This window comes from Cetorhinus maximus, chromosome 2, assembly GCF_964194155.1.
Source record: "Cetorhinus maximus chromosome 2, sCetMax3.hap1.1, whole genome shotgun sequence".
NCBI classification, from domain to species: Eukaryota; Metazoa; Chordata; class Chondrichthyes; order Lamniformes; family Cetorhinidae; genus Cetorhinus; species Cetorhinus maximus.
In genome coordinates this window covers 7,103,108-7,125,332 of record NC_135880.1, presented here as the reverse complement: position 1 = coordinate 7,125,332, position 22,225 = coordinate 7,103,108, and the positions used below count along the sequence as shown (strand labels likewise).

The window sequence follows — 22,225 nt, the reverse complement described above, 5'->3', positions numbered from 1 at the left end:
GGTCTCTCCAATGTAGAGGGGATCGCATTGGGAGCAGCGAATGCAGTAGACTAAATTGAGGGAAGTGCAAGTGAAGTGCTGCTTCACCTGAAAGGAGTGTTTGGGCTTTTGGACAGTGAGGAGGGAGGAGGTAAAGGGACAGATGTTGCAGGTTCTGCAGCTGCATGGGAAGGGGCCGTGGGAGGGAGATGAGGTGTTGGGGGCGATGGAGGAGTGGGCCAGTGTGTCCCGGAGGGAATGGTCCCTACGGAATGCCAAAAGGGGGGGGTGAGGGGAAGGTGTGTTTGGTGGTGGCATCGTGCTGGAGTTGGCGGAAATGGCGGAGGATGATCCTTTGAATGCGGAGGCTGGTGGGGTGAAAAGTGAGGACAAGGGGGACCCTATCATGGTTCTGGGAGGGAGAGGAAGGTGTGAGGGCGGATGCACGGGAGATGGGCCGGACATGGTTGAGGGCCCTGTCAAACACCATGGGTGGGACACCTCGGTTAAGGAAGAAGGAAGACATGTCAGAAGTGCCGTTTTGGAAAGTGGCATCATCGGAACAGATGCGACGGAGGCGAGAAAACTGAGAGAATGGGATGGAGTCCTTACAGGAAGCGGGGTGTGAGGAGCTGTAGTTGAGGGAGCTGTGGGAGTTGGTAGGCTTGTAATGGATATTGGTGGACAGTCTATCACCAGAAATTGAGACAGAGAGGTCAAGGAAGGGAAAAGAAGTGTCAGAGATGGACCATGTGAAAATGATGGAGGGGTGGAGATTGGAAGCAAAATTATTAAATTTTTCCGGGTCCCGACGAGAGCATGAAGCAGCACCGAAGTAATTATCGATGTACCGGAGAAAGAGTTGTGGGAGGGGGCCGGAGTAGGACTGGAACAAGGAATGTTCCACATACCCCATAAAGAGACAGGCGTAGCTGGGGCCCAGCTTTTATTTGGAGAAAGTGAGAGGAGTTAAAGGAGAAATTGTTCAGTGTGAGAACAAGTTCAGCCAGACGGAAGAGAGTAGTGGTGGATGGGGATTGTTTGGGCCTCTGTTCGAGGAAGAAGCGGAGAGCCCTCCTGTCAGCATTCCATAGGGACCATTCCCTCCGAGACACCCTGGTCCACTCCTCCATCATCCCCAACATTTCAACCCCCTCCCATGGACCTTCCCATGCAATTGCAGAAGGTGCAACACCTGCCCCTTTACCTCCTCCCTCTCACCGTCCAAGGGCCCAAACACTCCTTTCAAGTGAAGCAGCATTTCACTTGCACTTCCCTCAATTTAGTCTACTGCATTTGCTGCTTCCAATGCAGTTTCCTCTACATTGGAGAGACCAAACGCAGACTGGGTGACCGCTTTGCGGAACACCTTCGGTCTGTCCGCAAGCATGACCCAGACCTCCCTGTCACTTGCCATTTCAACACTCCACCCTGCTCTCATGCCCACATGTCCGTCCTTGGCCTGCTGCAATGTTCCAGTGAAGCTCAACGCAAACTGGAGGAACAGCACCTCATCTTCCGACTAGGCACTTTACAGCCTTCCGGGCTTAACGTTGAGTTCAACAACTTTATACCGCTTGATTGGCACCACATCCACAAACATTCACTCCCTCCACCACCAACGCACAGTAACAGCAGTGTGTACCATCTACAAAATGCACTACAGAAATTCACCAAGGCTCCTTAGACAGAATCTTCCAATCCCACGACCACTACCACCTAGAAGGACAAGGGCAGCAGACAGATGGGAACACCACCACCTGGAAGTTCCCCTCCAAGTCACTCAACATCCTGACTTGGAAATATATCGGCCGTTCCTTCACTGTCGCTGGGTCAAAATCCTGGGACTCCCTCCCTAACAGCACTGTGGGTGTACCTACACCACATGGACTGCAGCGGTTCAAGAAGGCGGCTCACCACCACCTTCTCAAGGGGCAACTAGGGATGGGCAATAAATGCTGGCCCAGCCAGAGAAACCCACATGACGTGAATGAATTTTTAAAAACCATGAACTCTCTCCTCTATCCTCACCTCTTTTTTTATCCCTTTTTTTAATATTCATTTTCATTTTTTAATTTGAATTTTTTATTTTAATCCACTTATTTTATTTTTATTTATTTTCATTTTTACTCGTTTTATCCCCACGTTTTATCCTATTTTCGATCTTTTTTCCCCACCACCATCCCCTCCCCCCACTTCCCCGACCCCCACTAGGACCATCTGTCACTTGTTCATGTCGTTCTTTCCAGAGTGCTTACCCTTGTCCTGCTTTCTTAGCTAATACCACCATCAGCACCTCCTTTAGCCAGCACCACTACCATTAACCATTGTCCTTCTGTCCGTGACATCTTTGTCAATCTTTCCTTTGCCTCCACCTATTATCGCTGGCCTTCTATCCAGCTTCACCTGCTCCACCCCCCGCTTAAACAGTATAAATTTCATCACATCTTTACTTCTCTTTAGCTCTGAAGATGTCATATGGGCTCGAAATGTTAACTCCGTCTTTCTCTCCACAGATGCTGTCGGACCATCTAAATCTAGGGGTGTGTGGTAACCTGAGCAGCCAAGACTCACGAGTGGAGTAGAGAAAATTTGCCAGACAAATAAGTTGATTTACCTGCTAACTCAGGTAATTAGTGAAACATTTCTCAAGAGACTGTAAATAGAGCGCTGTGTGTGGCCCCGACTGTACAATCACTCAACAGACTCTTACTCAACGGGCTGTCAGCAGAGAGAGCCAGCTGCCCCCACCTGTTCCTGTCACTTTCATTTACATAAGGATAGGCTACAATTCAAACTCTGAAATACCAGCCTGGGATTTGTCGTTGAATGTGCTGAAACTAAGACCCATTGAGAAGCATCAGTAACAAAATATGTTAAAATATTACAGTAACAATAGTCTCTGTGTGCCTAACAACATGGACCTGGCTCAAACTCGTGAGCTCAGTGCAAAACAGAGATTGGTATAAGTGTGGAACTCTATCCCAGCAGAAGGTGCTAGTTCTATTTCTGATTTTAAATTTGAGAATAGTAGATTTTTGTTAGTCAAGGGTATTAAGGGTTTGATGGGACAGTGTAGAGGGAGCTTTACTCTCTAACTAGCCCCGTGCTGTACCTGTCCTGGGAGTGTTTGACAGGGATGGTGTAGAGGGAGCTTTACTCTGTAACTAACCCCGTGCTGTACCTGTCCTGGGAGTGTTTGATGGGGACAGTGTAGAGGGAGCTTTACTCTGTACCTAACCCCGTGCTGTACCTGTCCTGGGAGTGTTTGATGGAGACTGTGTAGAGGGAGCTTTACTCTGTATCTAACACCGTGCTGTACCTGTCCTGGGAGTGTTTAATGGGGACAGTGTAGAGGGAGCTTTACTCTGTACCTAACCCCGTGCTGTACCTGTCCTGGGAGTGTTTGATGGAGACTGTGTAGAGGGAGCTTTACTCTGTATCTAACCCCGTGCTGTACCTGTCCTGGGAGTGTTTAATGGGGACAATGTAGAGGGAGCTTTACTCTGTACCTAACCCCGTGCTGTACCTGTCCTGGGAGTGTTTAATGGGGACAGTGTAGAGGGAGCTTTACTCTGTACCTAACCCCGTGCTGTACCTGTCCTGGGAGTGTTTGATGGAGACTGTGTAGAGGGAGCTTTACTCTGTATCTAACCCCGTGCTGTACCTGTCCTGGGAGTGTTTAATGGGGACAATGTAGAGGGAGCTTTACTCTGTACCTAACCCCGTGCTGTACCTGTCCTGGGAGTGTTTGATGGGGACAGTGTAGAGGGAGTTTTACTCTGTATCCAACCCCGTGCTGTACCTGTCCTGGGAGTGTTTTATGGGGACAGTGTAGAGGGAGATTTACTCTGTATCTAACACCGTGCTGTACCTGTCCTGGGAGTGTTTGATGGGGACAGTGTAGTGAGAGCTTTACTCTGTATCTAACCCCATGCTGTACCTGTCCTGGGAGTGTTTGATGGGGACAGTGTCAAGGGAGCTTTACTCTGTATCTAACCCCGTGCTGTACCTGTCCTGGGAGTGTTTGATGGGGACAGTGTAGAGGGAGCTTTACTCTGTATCTAACCCCATGCTGTACCTGTCTTGGGAGTGTTTGATAGGGACAGTATAGAGGGGCTTTACTCTGTATCTAACCCCATGCTTCCTGTCCTGGGAGTGTTTGATGGGGACGGTGTAGAGGGAGCTTTACTCTGTATCTAACCCCATGCTGTACCTGTCCTGGGAGTGTTTGATAGGGACAGTATAGAGGGGCTTTACTCTGTATCTAACCCCATGCTTCCTGTCCTGGGAGTGTTTGATGGGGACGGTGTAGAGGGAGCTTTACGTTGTATCTAACCCCATGCTGTACCTGTCCTGGGAGTGTTTGATGGGGACAGTGTAGAGATGTCATGAAGAGATGTTAATGTATATAATGCAATTGGAAATTATTTTAAATTGGACTTGTAGTAGCATCTATGTCTGTGGGTGTGAGTGTGTGTGTCTTAATTGGATTAAAGCCAGCTAGTCTGGGTGCTTTGATGTATAGTAGTTTTGAGGTGTAAACAGTAAGGTAGAGTACATTTGCATTTTGTTGAATAAACCATTCAAAGACTGAGGGTAAAATCTTGCACCTATTCGGAGACAACAAGCAATGTGTTTATGTTACTAATAAAATTGGTACTATGAAAAGGGTTTCAATGTAGAAGAGGTGGAGTTCAAAGGACCTGGTGATTCAATGAGAATTTACATTCAAAAGGAAGGCTAGGTATATACAGAAGAGTTTTGTGTGTGGAAGTTAGAGGCATGTATGTCTGCGAAGGAACAAATTGAAAGGGACCTCATTTTGAATTTATAAGATAAAGTGTGCTTTGCCTGGTGTCTGTTTACATCTATGAGTTATTGTTGCCGTGCGGTAGATTTACTTGGGAGTGATTAATTTAGGGGGTTTGTTTAATAGGTATTATGGTAGTAATTTGTAGTTGTGTATGTGTTTAATTTAGTTATAAAATTAATAAATGTTTAATTTAATTTATAAAAAAAAACCTCTGGAAGCTTGGTGGTTTCATTTCTGAATTCAGAGTTGCATCTCAAACATACCAATTGAAAATAAAGGTTATGACAATTGTTTAAAGTTGCCCTCTAGGATTTTAAATAACTCAGCCATTACCAACTGCTGTGTCATAACAAGAGGGAGTTTTACTCTGTATCTAACCCTGTGCTGTACCTGTCCTGGGAGTGTTTGATGGGGACAGTGTAGAGGGAGCTTTACTCTGTATCTAACCCCGTGCTGTACCTGTCCTGGGAGTGTTTGATGGGGACAGTGTAGAGGGAGCTTTACTCTGTATCTAACCCCATGCTGTACCTGTCCTGGGAGTGTTTGATGGGGACAGTGTAGAGGGAGCTTTACTCTGTATCTAACCCCGTGCTGTACCTGTCCTGGGAGTGTTTGATGGGGACAGTGTCAAGGGAGCTTTACTCTGTATCTAACCCCGTGCTGTACCTGTCCTGGGAGTGTTTGATGGGGACAGTGTAGAGGGAGCTTTACTCTGTATCTAACCCCGTGCTGTACCTGCCATGGGAGTGTTTGATGGGGACAGTGTAAAGGGAGCTTTACTCTGTATCTAACCCCGTGCTATACCTGTCCTAGGAGTGTTTCATAATGAAATGGCATAAAGAAATCTGAATTTGTCCTGTTTTAACATGCTGAAATCTTTCTCACGTGTAATAGTACTTTGTTGATTTGTTGAAGCCTGGCATTATGTAGAGGAAGCGATGGCATAGTGGTATTGTCACTGGACTAGTAATCCAGACACAAAGGGTAATGCTCTGGTTCAAATCCCACCACAGCAGATGGTGGAATTTGAATTCAATAGAAGCCTGGAATTAACAGTCTGATGAGGACTATGAAGCCATTTGATTGTTGTAAAAACCTATCTGGTTCACTAATGCCCTTTAGAGAAGGAAATCTGGCTTACATGTAACTCTTTAAAATATCCTCTGAACAAGGGCAATTAGAGATGGGCAATAAATGCTGGTCTAGCCAGTGACGTCCACATCCCATGAATAAATGTAATAAAAATCGCATCAGTCACTGTTTTCTCACAACCTATGTGGGTCACTGAATGGGTGGAGTGGAACAATAATTTTAAAAATTAATCTTCAACTCGGCTTTTCACTCAGATATGCGACATGCATTATTGTTGAAAATGTTTAAAATTATCGCAAGAAATCTCCCAGGTATTGGAAATGGCAGATTCACGACAAATATGGGAGCATAGGAAATGCTGGACAGTAAATACTTCACTGTCGCTGGGTCAAAATCCTGGAACTCCCTCCCTAACAGCACTGGGGGTGTACCTACACCACACGGACTGCAGCCATTCAAGGAGGCATCTCACCACCACCTTCTCAAGGGCAACTAGGGATGGGCAATAAATGCTGGCCCAGCCAGCGGACCCCACATCCCATAAATGAGTAAAAAACAAAATCCCAAAGTCCATCTCCCATCTCCAGCGTCCTGGTAATCACATGATACAGCAGTACAGGAGTTGATTAATCACCATGATTAATCTCTCTCAATGAGTCTACAGCATTCCTGGACATAAGACCATAAGACCTAGGACCAGAAGTAGCCAGTTGCTGCTCCGCCATTCAACGAGATCATGGCTGATCTGATAATCCGCAATTCCACTTTCCTGCCCATAACCCTTGATTCCCTTACTGATTAAAAATCTGTCTATCTCAGCCTTGAATATACTTAACGACCCAGCCTCTACAGCCCTCTGCAGTAAAGAATTCCACAGATTCACTACCCTCTGAGAGAAGAAATTCCTCCTCACCTCTGTCTTAAATGAGCGACCCCTTACTCTGAGATTATGCCCTCTGACCCTAGGCTCTCCCACAAAAGGAAACAAACTCTCAGCAGCTTATATCTTATATGTTTCAATAAGGTCGCCTCTCATTCTTCTAAACTCCAATGAGTACAGGCCCAACCTACTCAACCTCTCCTCATAAGAAAATCCCTCCATACCCGGGATCAACCTAGTGAACCTTCTCTGTACTGCCTCTAATGCCAGTGTATCTTTCCTTAGATAAGGGGACCAAAACTGTTCACAGTATTCTAGATGTGGTCTAACTAGTGCCTTGTATAGTTTTAGCAAGACTTCCCTATTTTTATACTCTAATCCCTTTGAAATAAAGGCCAACATTCTATTTGCCTTCCCTATTACCCACTGAACTTGTATGTTAGCTTTTTGGGATTCATGGGACCCCCAAATCCCTCTGTGCTGCAGCTTTCTGCAGTCTTTCTCCATTTAAATAATATTCAGCTCCTCTATTCTTCCTGTCAAAGTGCACAACCTTACATTTTCCCACATTATATTCCATCTGCCAAGTTTTTGCCCATTCACTTAACCTGTCTATATCCCTCTGTAGACTGTGTCATCCTCACCACTTGCCTTCCCACCTATTTTTGTGTCATCCGCAAGCTTTGCAATAGTACAATCACTTCCCTCATCTAAGTCATTAATATATATTGTAAATAACTGTGGCCCCAGCACTGATCCCTGTGGCACTCCACTAGTTACAGGTTGCCATCCTGAAAATGTCCTCCTTATCCTAACTCTCTGTCTCCTATTAGTTAGCCAAGCCTCTATCCCCATACTACCCCCAGTGCCATGGGCTCTTATCTTATTAAGTAGCCTTATGTGCGGAACCTTATCAAACGCCTTTTGGAAATCCAAATATATTACATCTACTAGTTCCCCTTTATCTATCCTACTTGTTACCTCCTCAAAGGATTCTAATAAATTTGTCATGCATGATTTCCCCTTCATGAAGCCAAGCTGACTCTGCTTGATTATATTATACATTTCTAAATGCTCTGTTATTACATTCTTTATAATAAACTCTAACATTTTCCCAATAATGAATGTTAAGCTAACTGGCCTATTTACCTGTTTTATGTCTCCCTCCCTTTTTGAATAAGGGTGTTACATTGACAGTTTTCCAATCCTCTGGGACTTTTCCAGAATCTAAGGATTCTTGGAAGATTACTACCAGTGCACCCACTATCTCTGTAGCTACTTCCTTTAATATCCTAGGATGCAACCCATCAGGTCCAGGGGACTTATTGGCTTTTAGCCCCATTAGTTTCCCTAGTACTTTTTCTCTAGTGATAGTTATTGTATTTATTTCCTCCCCCAGCTTTTTCCCCTTGATTATTTAGTATTTTTGGAATGCTATTAGTGTTTTCTACCATGAAGACTGATGCAAAGTATTTATTCAACTCCTCTGCCATTTCCTGGTTCCCCATTATTATTTCCCCAGCCTCATTCTCTAAGGGGCCTATGTTCACGCCTCTCTCTTCCTATTTATATATTTAAATAAACTCTTTCTGTCCATTTTTACATTACTTGCTAGTTTACCCTCAAAGAAACTGCCCAATGGTGAAGGGCTTTGGGTGCCATAGGCCCAAAGTCACCCGATCCCCCACAACCACACTACATTCATCACACGTCATGCCTTAAATTACTCCCACACTCTATCCTAAAATGCCATTTTAATGAGAATTAATGAATATTCACTGTCTCCTTAGGGAGTGGGTCCCATAGATTTTTATTTTCCTTCATTCTTTCATGGGATGTGAGCGTCCCTGGAAAGACCAGCATTTAGTGCCCATCCCCAACCACCCTTGAACTGAGGGCAGTTACGAGTCAACCTCATTGCTCTGGGTTTGGAGTCACCTGTAGGCCAGACCGGGTAAGGATAGATTTCCTTCCCTAAAGGACGTCGGTGAACCAGGTGTATTTTTTACAACAATTGATGATGATACTAAGATTAACTTAATTCAGATTCCAGGTTTATTCACTGAATTTAAATTCCACCAGCTACTGTGGTGGGATTTGAACCCATGTCCCCAGAGCATTAGCCTGGGGCCTCTGGATTACTAGTCCAGTGACATTATCACCAAGGCAACAACTCCCCCAGGTTGGTTGTCCACTCCCTGAAATTTTTCCACAGATTAACTTTGAATCTTTCCCCCTCATTGGCTGGCCATGTCCTCTGATTGGACAGCTCAGGACAGGGTGAAAAGACTTGTTATCAATTTAGACTCTTAAATACAGGAGTCATATCACCCCCCCACCCCCAGCCTTCACTTCTCTAGTGCGAACATGCCCAATTTACAGAATCTAATACAGCGGTTCCCAAACTGTGGATCGTGACCCCAATTGGGGGTTGCAGGAATAGCGAATGGGGTCACAAGCCCCCCCCCCCCACCCCCCGCTCTTCCGAGCCTGCACTCCGCACCAAGACCCAGGCAGCAACCAACCCTGCCATTGCCTTACTCGTCTCTTGGTCTCTCTGGACCATGGGCTCCCACCCGTGGTCACTTCACTGAGTTTCGCAGCCCAAGCCTGGCCCTGAACCCTGGTGGTAATGCCTCCACTGTTGAGATGTAGCCTGCCTGAACCTAACCACGTCACCCCTGGCACTGCAGAATGAGCTGGGCTCCAACATCACCAATCTGCTGCTTTCTGGCCAAGGTCCATGAGCTTAAACAGCTCAGGTGAAGTAATGGGCTGGTGAGTACATAAAATAATAACATTTTTACAAAGTACTTTAAAAACACAGAGTTTCATATTTATATGATATATGTTGTCCTATATTATGCAAACTTGAATAATTATATACTGAATGTTAATGTGCTGCTGTTTTGTTCTTGTTGGCACCTAGAGTCACATTAATTTTAAGTGTTACTTTGGGGTCCTGTTGGAAAATAGTTTGAAAAAGTGCTGGTCTGATCTAATCCTTCAATCATTCTGGTTGCCTTGATCTATATCCTTTCAATAGCTGCAATGTCCTTTCCCCACTGAGGACAAAAGCTAAACACAGCATTCTAAGTGCAAGCACACCAATAATTTATTAAGTGGCAGGATTGCCTCACTCTGTTGGCTCAATATTGAAACTTTTAATACCTCTCGACATCTAACTTTCTTTATTCACTGCCATCGAGTACTGAAGCAGTGGTCTCAATTTAATATCCATCAGGTCCCCCGAACTCTTTCATTTGGCATGCACACTATTTGCTTTCCATGTGAGTAACAGTTCCTTGCTGGGTTTTGTGTCCCCATTGTGAAACGCTTTGCTTTTCTCTGCATTGAATTTCAGCTGCTCCCTGTCTGCCTTGTTCCCAAATTTATTCAGATTTTCCTGTAGTCTATCCTGTTTCAATTTTCTCTGACATACAGATTTCAGTGACGCGAACTTAAAGGGCAGAGCGTAACTTGACCAATACATGAAAACGCAATCACTATAGAAGATCTTAGTCTGCAGTGTCAAGGAGCTTGGAAACACAGAGCTGTGTTGTGACACTGCCATTGGTGGTGGGAGGCTACAATTACAGTGTGACATGTTTACATAGACAATATGGTAGATTTTAAATATATTTCACTGCTGAAGAAGCGGTTGAGAGGAATTTGATAGAAGGTTTTAAAATCGTAAAGGACCAGGAGAGAGTAGTTAGGGATAATCTGCTCCCATTGGCGGAAGGATCAAGAATCAGAGGGCATCAACTTAAGGTGAATGGAAAAAGAACGAACATGAGGAAAACCTTTTTTACGCAGCGAGGGTCTGGAATGCACTGCCTGAGAGTGAGGTGGAGGCAGCTTCACTCATGGCTTTCAAAAGGGAATTTGATCATTACCTGAAGCAAAAATTTGCAGAGCTACCAGGGAAAGGCAGAGGTGGGGGACTAGGTGACTTGCTCTTGCTGAGAGCCAGCAGGGGCACAATAGGCTGAATGGCCTCATTCTGTGCTGTAACCATCTTCTGATTCTAAATAGGAACATGTATGTTGTCACCCGTGGCTCAGTGGGTAGAGCTCTTGCCTCCCAGTTTTAAAGGTTGTGGGTTCAAGAGCCACTTGTGAGACTTAATCACCTAACCTAGGGTGACACTCAAGTGCAGTCCTGAGGGAGTGCAACACTGTTAGAGGAGCGGCCCTTCAGATGGAGAAGGCCCAGCCTGCCCTCTCACATGACTATAAAAGATCCCAGGGTGCTACTGGAGGGAATACAGAGGAGTTCCCCATCAAACCACATGGCTCTGGAAGGGGAGTGGGGTGAGTCAGCTTCACGCTGTCTCTACTGCTGGGGGGGTTGAGCACTATGAGCTCATTTTGTTCAACCCAAAATCTCTATAGAGAGAAACAGAGTTAAAATTTCAGGTCAGCGACCTTTCATCGGAACCTGGAAAGGTGACTGAGGTGACAGGTTTTGCAGAGCTACAGAAGGAGAGGAAAGGGTGGGGTGGGGAAAGAGCAAAAGGGAAGTTCTGTGAACACAGCAGAGATTACGTGACCAAAGGAATGGTGGCGCTAGGCAAAAAGAGATGGTAATGGGACAAGTAGAGAAACAATATGGGTCTAGAGGAGCTGTGGATGGCAACAGCAGAATCCTCACCAATGGTGTTGTTCAAAAACATTTACAAATCATAAAAAACACGTGTAAACATCGCAAGAAACACAAATAAAAAGCACAAAAAATACACGTTAAAAAGCCCAAAGGAAGCATAAAAATCACAAAATAACGTAGGCCAGAATTTTACAGTCGGCACACGGGCTTGGGGGAGGGGCGGGAGCGGGTGGGAGCGGGTGAGAAGCCAACTGCCGCCCACGATCAGCTCCGCACCGCCATTTTACACAGGCGAATCGATTAAGGCCCACCCAGCATAAGACCGGGCGGCCGATTCCAAAGCAGCCACAGCAGCCCATACGAAGGCTGAAGATGAAGGAACTGAGGGCATCCTGGCTAAGTTTGCAGATGATACAAAGATAGGTGGAGGGACAGGTAGTATTGAGGAGGCGGGGAGGCTGCAGAAGGATTTGGACAGGTTAGGAGAATGGGCAAAGAAGTGGCAGATGGAATACAACATGGGGAAGTGAGAGGTCATGCACTTTGGTAGGAAGAATAGAGGCATAGACTATTTTCTAAATGGGGAGAGAATTCAGAAATGTGGAGCTCAAAGGGACTTGGGAGTCCTAGTCCATGATTCTCTTAAGGTTAACTTGCAGGTTGAGTCGGTAGTTAGGAAGGCAAATGCAATGTTGGCAATTATTTCGAGAGGACTAGAATATAAAAGCAGGGATGTGCTGCTGAGGCTTTATAAGGCTCTGGTCAGACCACATTTAGAATATTGTGAGCAATTTTGGGCCCCGTATCTCAGGAAGGATGTGCTGGCCCTGGAGAGGGTCCAGAGGAGGTTCACGAGGATGATCCCAGGAATGAAAGGCTTAACATATGAGGAACGTTTGAGGACTCTGGGTCTATACTCAATGGAGTTTAGAAGGATGAGGGGGGGATCTAATTGAAACTTACAGAATACTGAAAGGCCTGGATAGACTGGATGTGGGGAAGATGTTTCCATTAGTAGGAGAGACTAGGACCCGAGGGCACAGCCTCAGAGTAAAGGGAAGACCTTTTAGAACAGAGATGAGGAGAAACTTCTTTAGCCAGAGAGTGGTGAATCTATGGAATTCATTGCCACAGAAGGCTGTGGAGGCCAGGTCATTGAGTGTATTTAAGACGGAGATAGATAGGTTCTTGATTGGTAAGGGGATCAAAGGTTACGGGGAGAAGGTGGGAGAATGGGGTTGAGAAACTTATCAGCCATGATTGAATGGCGGAGCAGACTCGATGGGCCGAATGGCCTAATTTCTCCTCCTATGTCTTATGGTCTTTATGGAAGGCTGCCAGTGAAGCAGACGCACCTGGTCATGGAGCTGGGTGCTGAACACGGCAGGCGGGAGGGCAGGTCAGTGGGGCATTTGGCCCTGCGTTTCTCTGACGAGTGTCTCGCTGCCCTCCTGGAGGAGGGGGCAGCACGCAGAGAGATCCTTGTCCCCAGGGACAGGAGGAGGAGGCCCCCCCTCACCTCACTAAAAATGCCTGGGAGGAGGTGGCATCCAGGGTCAGTAGCCGTGATGGGGTGAGGCACACATGGGTGAAGTGCTGGAAGCGCTTCAATGATCTCCTGCGATCGGGAAGGGTGAGCACCGTGTTGGGCGGTGTTAAGAGTTGCCCATCCCCCCCCTTGGACCTCACAGGTTTTACAGTGTGAATGGCAAATGTCAACGAGGCAGCCTCTGGGTAAGGGGGTGAGCCCTGGCTGCTTGGACTGAGTGTTTTGTGGCTCCAGGGTCACGAATGGGCTGAGCCCCGCGAGGTGTTCCTCAGGTGGGGTTGGCCAAGTTGCAAATGGCAATGCAGGTACAGGGTGGACTGATCAATGCTACCCTGTCCTTTCAGGAGAAGACAACCCACAACAATGCCGAGAGGTTGTGGACTGGCGGGGGACCCACCCCACCTACTCATCTTGACCCAATATGAGCAGGAGGCCATGGAGCTGGAGAGGCGCCATGCGCCCAGGTCAATCGGCCGTGGTGAGGTTGGGGTGCCACAGGGAGGTAAGAGTGCAGTGCACTGAGGTCAGAATGTCTGACATTGCAGCCATTCCACTGTAGTCTCTATATTGATGTGAGCCTCGAACCTGGAATCCCCATTGATAATGGAAAGACGAGGGCACCCTGATGCTTATCTCTGTCTCAACTGGGTGCCAGGCAGGCACAGTAACAGTGTAATGATTTCAACTAATGACATGTCCTTGTTCTTCCTTTCAAGCTCACCAGCAGCCCATCGGGGTGAGGAGTCTGAAGGCCCACCACTGACCCCAGAGAACAACACCCAAGAGAACACACCTGCATCACACCCTCTCTGCCAAGCAGGCACCAGCTCAGATACCAGCACCTCGGTGGGCATTAGATTGGCGGCGAGTATCTCAGTGCACAGCGGTGAGGGCACTTCACACTCTCCTGAGGTTCAGGTGGAGACAGAGACTGCCCAGGGCGCTGGCAGTCAGAAGTCGGCTGGGGACCAGACGATGCTCAGTCAGTGGCTGATGGGCCTCTGGAGTCATCCCCAAAGCAGCAGATGCTGGAAGTCCAGCAGGTTGTGCGGGAGGATCTGGCGGGGATACATGAGGGAATGTGTGTCATGTTCTGGGTTGTGGGGGAGTCCATGTGGAGCATGAACAATGCAGTGACCCTCATGGCCGAGCGCACTGCTCCTCCATGGAGAGAGTGGCAACTCTCATGGAGAGGCTCCTCCAGGAGCTGAATCAGGGGTTCCTGGGGATGCGCTCAGACCTGCAGCCCTCACACCAGCAATGACCTCAGGTGGTCACTGTCAGTGTGGGAGATGGATTGGGCACCCACTATCCCAGCTCGGTGCCCATCCATCAATGGTGAGCTGGGAGGTCCACAGCAACCTCACGTTGGCGCACGAGCTGCCTGTTGTCTCTGCGGGCTCCTCTCAGGGCGCTCCGGATGAGGGCAGCAGCTCCTCCGCCCCTCTGCCAGTGACCATGGCATCCGATGAGGCTGCAGTGACTGGGGAGATACCAGCTGTGGTACTGGCCGCTCCCTCCCAGGCGGGGCCAGCACAGGCTCCACGGGCCAGAGGACACCCACCAAGGTCATCAAGGCCAACAGGACAGCAGAATGTGCAGCTGTCTTCAATGCTGGTGCCAGCGAGGGGGGAGCACCTAGATGTAGCACTCGCAAGAGCAAACTTAAAGCACCTTAAACACAACGCGGGCTTATCACTGGTGATATTTTTTCCCCCCATTTTATGGTAACTATTACTTGGTGTGATCGATAACACCTTTCAATTTAATTTGTATTATATTTGCCAGGTATCACAGCATTAAATGTGTTTCTGTACAACAAGCCTCTGGGTGCTTCATTCATTCTGCAGGTGCAGGGTAACCTATGATGTTATGAGTGACTTGTTTCTCATTAAACTTTATTGAAATAGTACATAGTGCATGTTGTTCACCAAGCAAATGTTCCTGTCAGGGATCGAGAATGGAGCCTGCAGCCCTGGCATGTGGTGGTGGGTTTTATTTGGCAGGCTAGCTGAAGGGGCGTTGGATCAAAGCATCCCGGGTATCCCTGCCTCCCTGGAGGTTACCCAGGTCAGCATCTATATCCTCAGCTTTCTCCTGACTGTGCTCATCCTCGGACTGACTACTGGTCTCATCGTCTGTTGCCAGAGCAACTGCGTCAAGATCTTCTTCCTCCACAGAATCCCCTCTTTCCAGCGCCAGATTGTGGAGAGCGCAGCATGCAACCACTATCAGTGACGTACGATCTGGGGCGTACTGGAGTGCGCTCCCTGAGCAGTCCAGGCATCGGAAGCGCATCTTGAGAAGACCGATGGTTCTCTCCGCCACAGCCCTTGTGGAGGCTCCTATTGTACCGCTGTTCAGCTTCTGATCTTGGATGGCGGAGAGGGGTCATGAGCCACCTCCTGAGGGGATAGCCCTTGTCACCCAGCAGCCAACCATCCAGCCGGGCTGAAGCACTGAAGAGCCCCGGCACCTGGGAGTGTCTGAGGATGTAGGCGTCGTGGGAGCTGCCTGGGTACCTTGCACAGACTTGTAGAATCAGCATCCTGTGATCACACACTATCTGCATGTTCATGGAGTGGAAGCCCTTCCTGTTGACGAAGGCACCGGGCTCACCCGCTGGCGCCTTGATGACCACATGTGTACAGTCTATAGCACCCTGGACACGGGGGAAGCCAGCAATCGCTGCAAAGCCTCTGGCTCACTGTGTCTGGCTAGACTCGTCTGTACGGTAGTTAATAAAAGTCAATGCACACCTGAACAGAGCGTCTGTCACCAGCTTGACACAACTGTGAACAGCTGATTGGGAGACTCCGCAAAGATCCTCCACCAACCCCTGGAAAGAGCCGGAGGCACAGAAGTTGAGGGCCACTGGGACCTTCAGCGCTACTGGCATGGGGTGTCCACCCACACAGCCGGAGCTGATCTCAGGTCCAATCCTCTGACAGATGGAGGTCACTGTCTCCCTGGAGAGGCAGATCCTCCTTCGGCATTGCACCTCTGACATATTGAGGTAGCTGCTTCGCTGCCTGTAAACCCTGGCAGCAGGATAGTGGCGTCTTCTGCGGCCCCTTCTGCCTTGGACTTCCTGTGGGCCCTGCTCCCCTTGTGCCTGCGCCTCTCCTCCCTCAGGCCACTCCCCTGGAGGCTGAATAGGGACACCCGGCCTCCTCTCCCTTCTGCCCCTCTCTCCCTCCTCAGAGGAGGTACCTCCAGGGGAGACCCCAATCCCCATTCCCAGGGTAAGGGTAGGCTGTCTGATACCTGGAAGGACCCAAGTGTTATGACTCCTCTGGAGTCCTGAACTGAAGCCTCTTATTTCTGTCAAAGCAGCTCTGAAGCTAAAGTAAGTTGTCCTGTTCACACTAAGCAAGCAGCTTTTATAAACTTTAGTTTATAAAATCTCAAAAGAAGCATAAAAATCACAAACAACGTAAACATCACAAAAAAAAACGTGAAAATCACAAAAAAAACACGCAAACATCATAAGAAACACATAGGCCTGAATTTTCCGGTTGGTTGGGGGGGGGATGGAGTGGGAGCGGGAGTAGGAGTGGGAGCGGGAGCGGGTGTGGGCGCAGGTGGGTGCGGACACAATCACCGCCCTCAATCGGGTCCGCGCCACCATTTTACACGGGCAGGCCAATAGGCCGATTCAGTCCCACCCAGTGTGTCTCTCGACTCCCGAGGATAGCTCACAATGGCAAATGCAAGGCCACAGCAGAGGGATTCTGGTGAACAGGCCAGGCCGGAGGGTAGGCCAGGGGGACAGGCTAGGCCGGAGGGTAGGGCAGCAGGACAGGCCGGGCCAGAGGGTAGGGCAGCTGGAGGGTAGGCCTGCGGGACAGGCCAGGCCGGAGGGTAGGTCAGCGGGACAGGCCAGGCCGGAGGGTAGGGCAGAGGGACAGGCCGGGCCGGAGGGTAGAACGGGAGGCCACTGTGCCCCTCGTTTTTTGGATGATTGCCTTGCTGCCCTCCTGGAGGAGGTGGCAGCACGGGGGGAGGTGTTGGTCCCCCAGGATGGGAGAAGGAGGCCCCCCCCCCAACATAACGAAATGTGCCTGGGAGGAGGTGGTGGAGGTGGTGAGCTCCTGCGATGTGATGCGGTGCACCTGGATCTAGTGTCACAAGCGTTTCAATGACTTGTTGTGCTCTGGCAGGGTAAGTACCACATTGGCATTGGGCATTCACCACCCCCCCGGCTGCCCGAGATGAAGCTCTTATGATCTGAGTGTAGTGACTGCTTTGGATCATTGACAGCATGTGGCCTTTGCTGGGTGGGCCAGCAGATATTGCACGTGCTGAGGTCACCCTGAGAGGGTGATGAGGAGATGGGTTTTGCCCCCGCAGCACGTGTTACACTGAGTCCCACATGACTGGCTTGGGGGCAACTTGGAGGAGCTGCACCTAGACGCTGTGTTTGAACTCCAGGACATGTCCTAGTCAGGGTGATGAGATGGTGGGAGGGGAGCTTCAGGGTAGCGTGGCAATGAACCATCTGCTGCCCCCTGCGCTCCACGTGCTTGTGCCTCCTTGCTATGGAAGGATATACTGTGTGGTGCCCAATGTGATGTAGGCAGCATGTGACCAAGTGGGGGGTGAGGGGGTGGGGAGCAGGCCCAGCATCTTTGTGTGAGTGTTCGGTAGCAGCGGGGTGAGGAGACACTGGAGCCCTGATATGTCCCACTCTGGTTGGGTGGGCCGTGCGTGAAGAGAGTCCATGTGTAATTTGCTCCAATCAATGCTCGTCTCTCATTTTCAGGAGAAGAATGTTCATAACGCGGCAGAGCGTGTGAGGACTGGCGGCGGCCAGGCGCAGATCACCATTCTTAACCGATTCGAGCAGGAGGCCCTGGATCTGGAGAGGTGCCATGCGCCCAGGTCCACTGGTGTCGGTGAGGCTGGGGTGCCATGGCCAGGTATTTATGCCCAACAGTGAGGTCAGCATTGTTCTCCCAACAGCCATAGCAGTGCTAAATGTTCAGTGATTTAATTTTGCAACATGGCTTGACCATTGTTGACGGAAGGATGAGTGCATAATGATCCGGGGGACAGGGCTGCACTTTGTCATCGTCTCCACCTTAACTGATCCAATGTCCTTGTTCATCCTTTCAGCATCATCGGAGCAGGGCCGGGAGGAGGAGCAGCAGAGACCCCCTCTCACACCTGAGGGGCCTGAAGTCTCACCAGCGTCACACCATCTCTGCCAGGCAGGCACCAGTGCAGATACTAGCACTTCGGTGGGAATTCGAACATTGGCTAGTGTCCCGGGGCACAGTGGTGAGGAGTCGCTGGAGGAGCTGGCAGAGACAGAGAGTGCCCATGGCACCAGCAGTCGGAGGACTGCAGGGGACCAGGCACATGCTCAGTCTGTGCCTGATGTTGTGACTCTGGAGTTGTCTGCGACGCAGCAAGTGCAGGAAATGCGGCTGGGTGTGCGGGAGCATCTGGGGGAGATACATGAGGCTGTGCTTGGCTTGGTCACCGTGATGGAGGAGTCTACGCGGAGAATCGCCGAAACAATGAGCTACATGTCCGAGTGCCAAGCGTCCTTCATGGAGAGAGTGGCGACTCTCATGGAGAGGTTCCTCCAGGAGACCCATCAGGGCTTCCTGGGGATGCGCCCTGACCAGCAAGCCCTCACATTGGCATTGACCTCAGCTGGTCAGTGCCAGTGTGGGAGATGGTGTGGGTTTCTCACTGGTGCTTTTGTGTTGTCCCGAGATGAGGCCCTTATGATTTTATTTGTTTTGTAACACTATTGTCTTTTTTTTGTAATAAGTTACTTTGTTTGACACATTAAATTTAGATATGTCACCATGGCTGAGGGTGCCTCTTTTCTTCTGCATGTGCATGGTTTCCAAAACTGTAATGAGTGCTTTGTTGGACATTCAGCTTTATTAACAAGGCCCTTAGTTACTGTTGCTAACCTGGCAGATTTAGCACTCAGGTATCAAGTATCAAGCCTACAGCCCAGGCTTGTCCAGGTGGACCATATGTGGTGGGCTAGCTGAAGGTTCATTGGATTAAAGCCTCCCAGGTGTCCCTGCCGCGCTGGAGTATGTCCGGGTCAGCGTCTACCCCCTCAGCATTTCCCTGTGTGTGCTCATCCTCGGACTCACTGCTGGACTCATCGTGTGCAGCCGCAGCCACTGGGTCTACATCTTCATCGTCCACTGCGTCGCCCCTTTCCAGCACAAGATTGTGGAGAGCGCAGCATGCAACCACTATCACCAAGACACGATCTGGGGGGTACTGGAGTGCGCCCCCTGAATGGTCCGGGCATCGGAAGCGCATCTTGAGAAGATCGATGGCTCTCTCCACCACAGCCCTTGTGGAGGCTCTTATTGTACCGCTGTTCAGCTTCTGTTCTTGGATGGCAGAGAGGCGTCATGAGCCACCTTCTGAGGGGATAGCCCTTGTCACCCAGCAACCATCCATCCAGCCGGGCTGGAGCACTGAACAGCCCCGGCACCTGGGAGTGTCTGAGGATGTAGGCGTCGTGGGAGCTGCCTGGGTACCTTGCACAGACTTGTAGAATCTGCGTCCTGTGATCACACACTATCTGCACGTTCATGGAGTGGAAGCCCTTCCTGTTGACGAAGGCACCGGGCTCACCCGCTGGCGCCTTGATGGCCACATGTGTACAGTCTATAGCACCCTGAACACGGGGGAAGCCAGCAATGGCCGTGAAGCCTCTGGCTCGCTTTGTCTGGCTGGCCTGGTCCCAACAGAAGTGGATGAAAGTAAATGCCCATCTGAACAGAGCGTCTGTAACCTGCTTGACACAAGTGTGGACAGCTGATTGGGAGACACCGCGAAGATCACCCACCGAGCCCTGGAAGGAGACAGAGGCATAGAAGTTGAGGGCAACTGTGACCTTCAGAGCCACTGGCATGGGGTGTCCACCCACACAGTTAGCGGAGATCTCAGACCCTATCATCTGACAGATATAGTTGACTGTCTCCCTTGACAGTCGGAGTCTCCTTCGGCACTGCACCTCAGACATATTGAGGTAGCTGCTTCACCGCCTGTATATCCTGGCAGCAGGATAGTGGCGTCTTCTGTGGCTCCTTCCACCTTGGACTACCTCTTGGTCCTGCGCCCCTTGTGCCTGCGCCTGACTTCACAAAGGTGGTTCCCCTGGGGGCTGTGCACTCCTCGCCTCCTCCCCCTTCTAGCCCTCCCTTCCTCCTCAGAGGAGCTGCCTCCAGTGGACAGTTCAGCTCCCATTCCCAGGCTAAGGGAAGGTCTCCTGAAACCTGCAGGCCCCGAAAAGATTCCTCACTGCCCAGTGCTGAACTGAAGGTTAAGAGTCCAGAAAAAGCAACTGGTATGTGTCTTGAGCTACTGCAGATCACACAGGCAAGTTAGTAAAACTTTCAAAAATAAATAATTGTCTGTGCACACTCGTCACCCCAGTGAGCCCTCTTATCCCGCCCGTGGATGAGGTTTATATAAATGTGTCCTACCCGCCTGCCCGTTGCGCCCGTGCGCCAACCTGAAGATTGTACGGGCGCCGAAAAATCAGCCCCAATTGAACACTCAGGGGCCTTAAGTGACCCGTTAATTAATGGCGGGCGCTCATTGGATATCATTGCGCGCCCACCCAGCGAAATATCGCAATGGCGCCTGGTGACATCGGGACGCTCGCCCAACATCACCGCGCATCATTTTACACACGGACGTGCGGGACCCGCCCCCGGACAACAACGGGGAAATCCTGCCCATAAAAATCACCAAAAAACACACGTAAACATCACAAAAAAAGTCATAAACATCACAAAAAAACATGTAAAAATCCCAAAACACATAATCAAAAAATGCACACATGAAAAATCTCAAAAAGTACATATAAAAATCCCAAAAAACATAAAAATCACAAAATACACACGTAAAAAACCCAAAACAGACACATAAACGTCACAAAAAAACACACATAAAAATCACAAAAAAACACACATAAAAATCACAAAAAACACTTGTAAACATCACAAAACAACATAAAAATCACAAAAAAACACAGGTTAAAACCCAAAAACACGCACACATCACAAAAAAGGTCCATAAAAATCACAAAAATCACAATGACAAACATAAAAAAAACGCAAAAAACAATGCGTAAAAATTGCAAAAAAAAACATAAAAATCACAACAAAAATGTATAAAAATGGTGAAAGAAATGAAAGATGGGAGCCGAAGTTAAATCCTGAAATTGTTGAACTCAGTATCGAGTCTGGAATGTAGTCGAGCGTCTAACTGAAAGATGAAATGCTGTTCCTCTGAGCTTACACTGAGCTTCATTGGAACAGTGTAGCAGATCGAGGACAGAGAGGTCAGAGTGGAAGTGGACTGGACAATTAAAAATCAAATCCTACCTCGTCTTTCTCCTGCAGGTTAATATCAAGCGATTCATCGTCTCCGAGCTGCCTCTTCGGCCTAATGAAGGCTGGTGGAATGGCTTGGTCATTCCACTCGAGGTCCTCTGGCTCGACCCCTTTGCCATCTCTCAGCCTCTCCCAAGCTGCCTGGTTCCTCTTTGCCTCCTCTGTCCTGGGCTGAGATCCTCCAGCGGCCTCCTTGTCCTCACCTTGGCCAGCTTCCTCGACTTCAGCCTTGCCCCGGGGCGGCTCGGCCTTGTTCTTGGCTGGCCCTTTGTCCTTCAGTCCGTCTTTGAAGGCCGACACCACCACGCTGGCCTTCTGCACCTGCTCCACAGTCTGCTTCTTGGACATCAGGACCCCCATCGCTGGTTGGGATTGGCAGCAAGGCTCAACGGTCAGCACGGAGATCTTCCCACACTTTCCCAAGGTATCAGTGTCTGCTGGAGACTGAAGGAACCACTCAGTCACACCATGATCCAGCTCACGCTCATGCGTATTAATAAAGTTATTTCAGCCACCTGTTGATTAAAGAGAAAAGAGAGCAACAGTTCAGTCATGTCACAAGAACCAGAGGGTGGAATTTTACACCCACATCGGGGCTGGGGGGTGGGGTGGAGCTGGAAAACGCAGCGAGCCGTTCAAAATTCCATTGGCCTGGGTGGGACTGGAAAATCCCGCTGGCGGGAGGGGCCGTAAAATTCCGCCCATAGAATGGAACAGCACAGAAGTAGGCCATTCAGCCCATCATGCCTGTGCCACTTCTTTGACAGAAATCACTAATTAGTCCCGTCCCCTGGTTCTTTACACCCTGCAAACCCAGCGCATGTTTCCCTTTCAGGTATATACCCAATTCTGAAAGTTATTATTGATTGGGGGGGGTAATGGCGTAGTGGTATTGTCACTGGGCTAGTATT

General features: G+C 49.2%; 1 protein-coding gene across 1 annotated transcript in view; it reads right to left on the bottom strand.

The window, feature by feature from the left end:
• The window catches only part of phf24 (PHD finger protein 24), a 117,272-nt gene extending 95,538 nt beyond the window's left edge, over positions 1–21,734 (bottom strand). Inside the window, exon 1 of the mRNA XM_078557307.1 lies at positions 21,306–21,734. Within this exon, the coding sequence (XP_078413433.1) occupies positions 21,306–21,674 (369 nt within the window). The 5' untranslated portion in view covers positions 21,675–21,734. The remainder of the gene's footprint in view (positions 1–21,305) is intronic.
• Between the last annotated feature and the right edge of the window lie 491 nt (positions 21,735–22,225).